Below are 1,315 nucleotides of genomic sequence, written 5' to 3' on the forward strand. Positions count from 1 at the left end.
CTTTTTTTTTTTATTCAGTGGCCCTAATCGTCTTCCGTACACACTGCAGCTGTTTATTCAAATTATATATTTTTTAAATGTAAAAGAACAAAAAGCTGCATCTAAAACAGGCTTTAGAGATAATTATTTACTAAAAGCTTTTCCTTGCAGACCTGCCCATTCCTCATTATCTGGACGCTCTGAAACAAAGCGTGAAGACGTCTTCTCCAGAGCAGCAGCGCAAAGTGAAAAAGCAGCCTCTGACCCAGCAGAGCTCAAAGCGTTCAGGTGAGTTTCTCAGACATCATGACTCAGCTTTGAGGAACAACCTTCTTGTTTCGGATGAACTGATAAATCTGAAACTACCCTCTGATAATCTGAAAGGATTAACCACAGCTCTATGTTTGGCTTTCACGTAATTAGACACATTAGTAGAGAAGCAATTAAAACAGTTTTTCCATAATCTTCCTTCAAATTTAGACTCAGGTGTTTCCTACAAAAAAAAATCCATCAACCATCTTAACAACCCATATTTCAAGCTTTGTTAACTCATTTTAAACGTTCCTCTCCTGTTATCACAACATTCATTGATTACAGGAACACTTTGGTAGAATAAGTGGCCATTTTCTAAGTCAGATTAAATTCATTAGTCATTTTCTCAAAGTGTTTTTGGTAAAAATAAACAAATACCAAATTTCTGATTTCTACATGTTGCTTTTTATCAGGATATTTGTTCATTTATTGAATTGATCAACATGAAAAGATTTGTTTTCTTTGTTTCCAGGCTCTGAAGTGGTGATTAACAGCAGCGTGAAATCAGTTTCTCTCAACACTCTGCTGATTATCTACATGTTTCTGTAAGATTCACTCAATGATTCTTTATTAGAATTGATTACTATACAGATTATTGTTCTCTTGTCTCGTTAAATGTGCGTAGTTCTGTCAGATTACCTGATTTTCCAAGGCTGAAGTATTAATCCTCAGTTCATTTCCTCTCATTCGTGTATTAATGTGGCTTCGGTTTATCCTTCTTATTGTTCTGCTATAAAAAACAAAACAAAAAAACAGAAAATGTGGAGAAATTTGCAACTTAAACTGAAATAGTGTGAAGTAATATAAGGCAGCTTGATATTTTTAAAAATGTTGCAAATTTTGTTGAATTAAACTAATTAAACGTTTGATGAATTAAATGCAACATTCAAAGAGTCGCCAAAAACTCAGTCTTTAAGAAATGTAGAAAAACAAATAAAAAAAAAACCTCTGCTGAGAAGAATTATGGAGGATAAAAAGTGCCAAAATTAAATAAATAAATACAGCATTAAATAAATAATTAAAT

The 1,315-nt window shown here is 32.6% G+C and overlaps 1 protein-coding gene across 1 annotated transcript in view; it reads left to right on the forward strand.

Moving 5' to 3' along the window:
* Positions 1–1,315, forward strand: part of gramd3 (GRAM domain containing 3) — a 22,950-nt gene that overhangs the window by 15,301 nt on the left and 6,334 nt on the right. Inside the window, exons 9-10 of the mRNA XM_015374549.1 lie at positions 151–267; positions 764–836. Coding sequence (XP_015230035.1) covers positions 151–267; positions 764–836 — 190 coding nt within the window. The remainder of the gene's footprint in view (positions 1–150; positions 268–763; positions 837–1,315) is intronic.

Source organism: Cyprinodon variegatus, unplaced genomic scaffold, assembly GCF_000732505.1.
Source record: "Cyprinodon variegatus isolate N-32 unplaced genomic scaffold, C_variegatus-1.0 Scaffold105, whole genome shotgun sequence".
NCBI classification, from domain to species: Eukaryota; Metazoa; Chordata; class Actinopteri; order Cyprinodontiformes; family Cyprinodontidae; genus Cyprinodon; species Cyprinodon variegatus.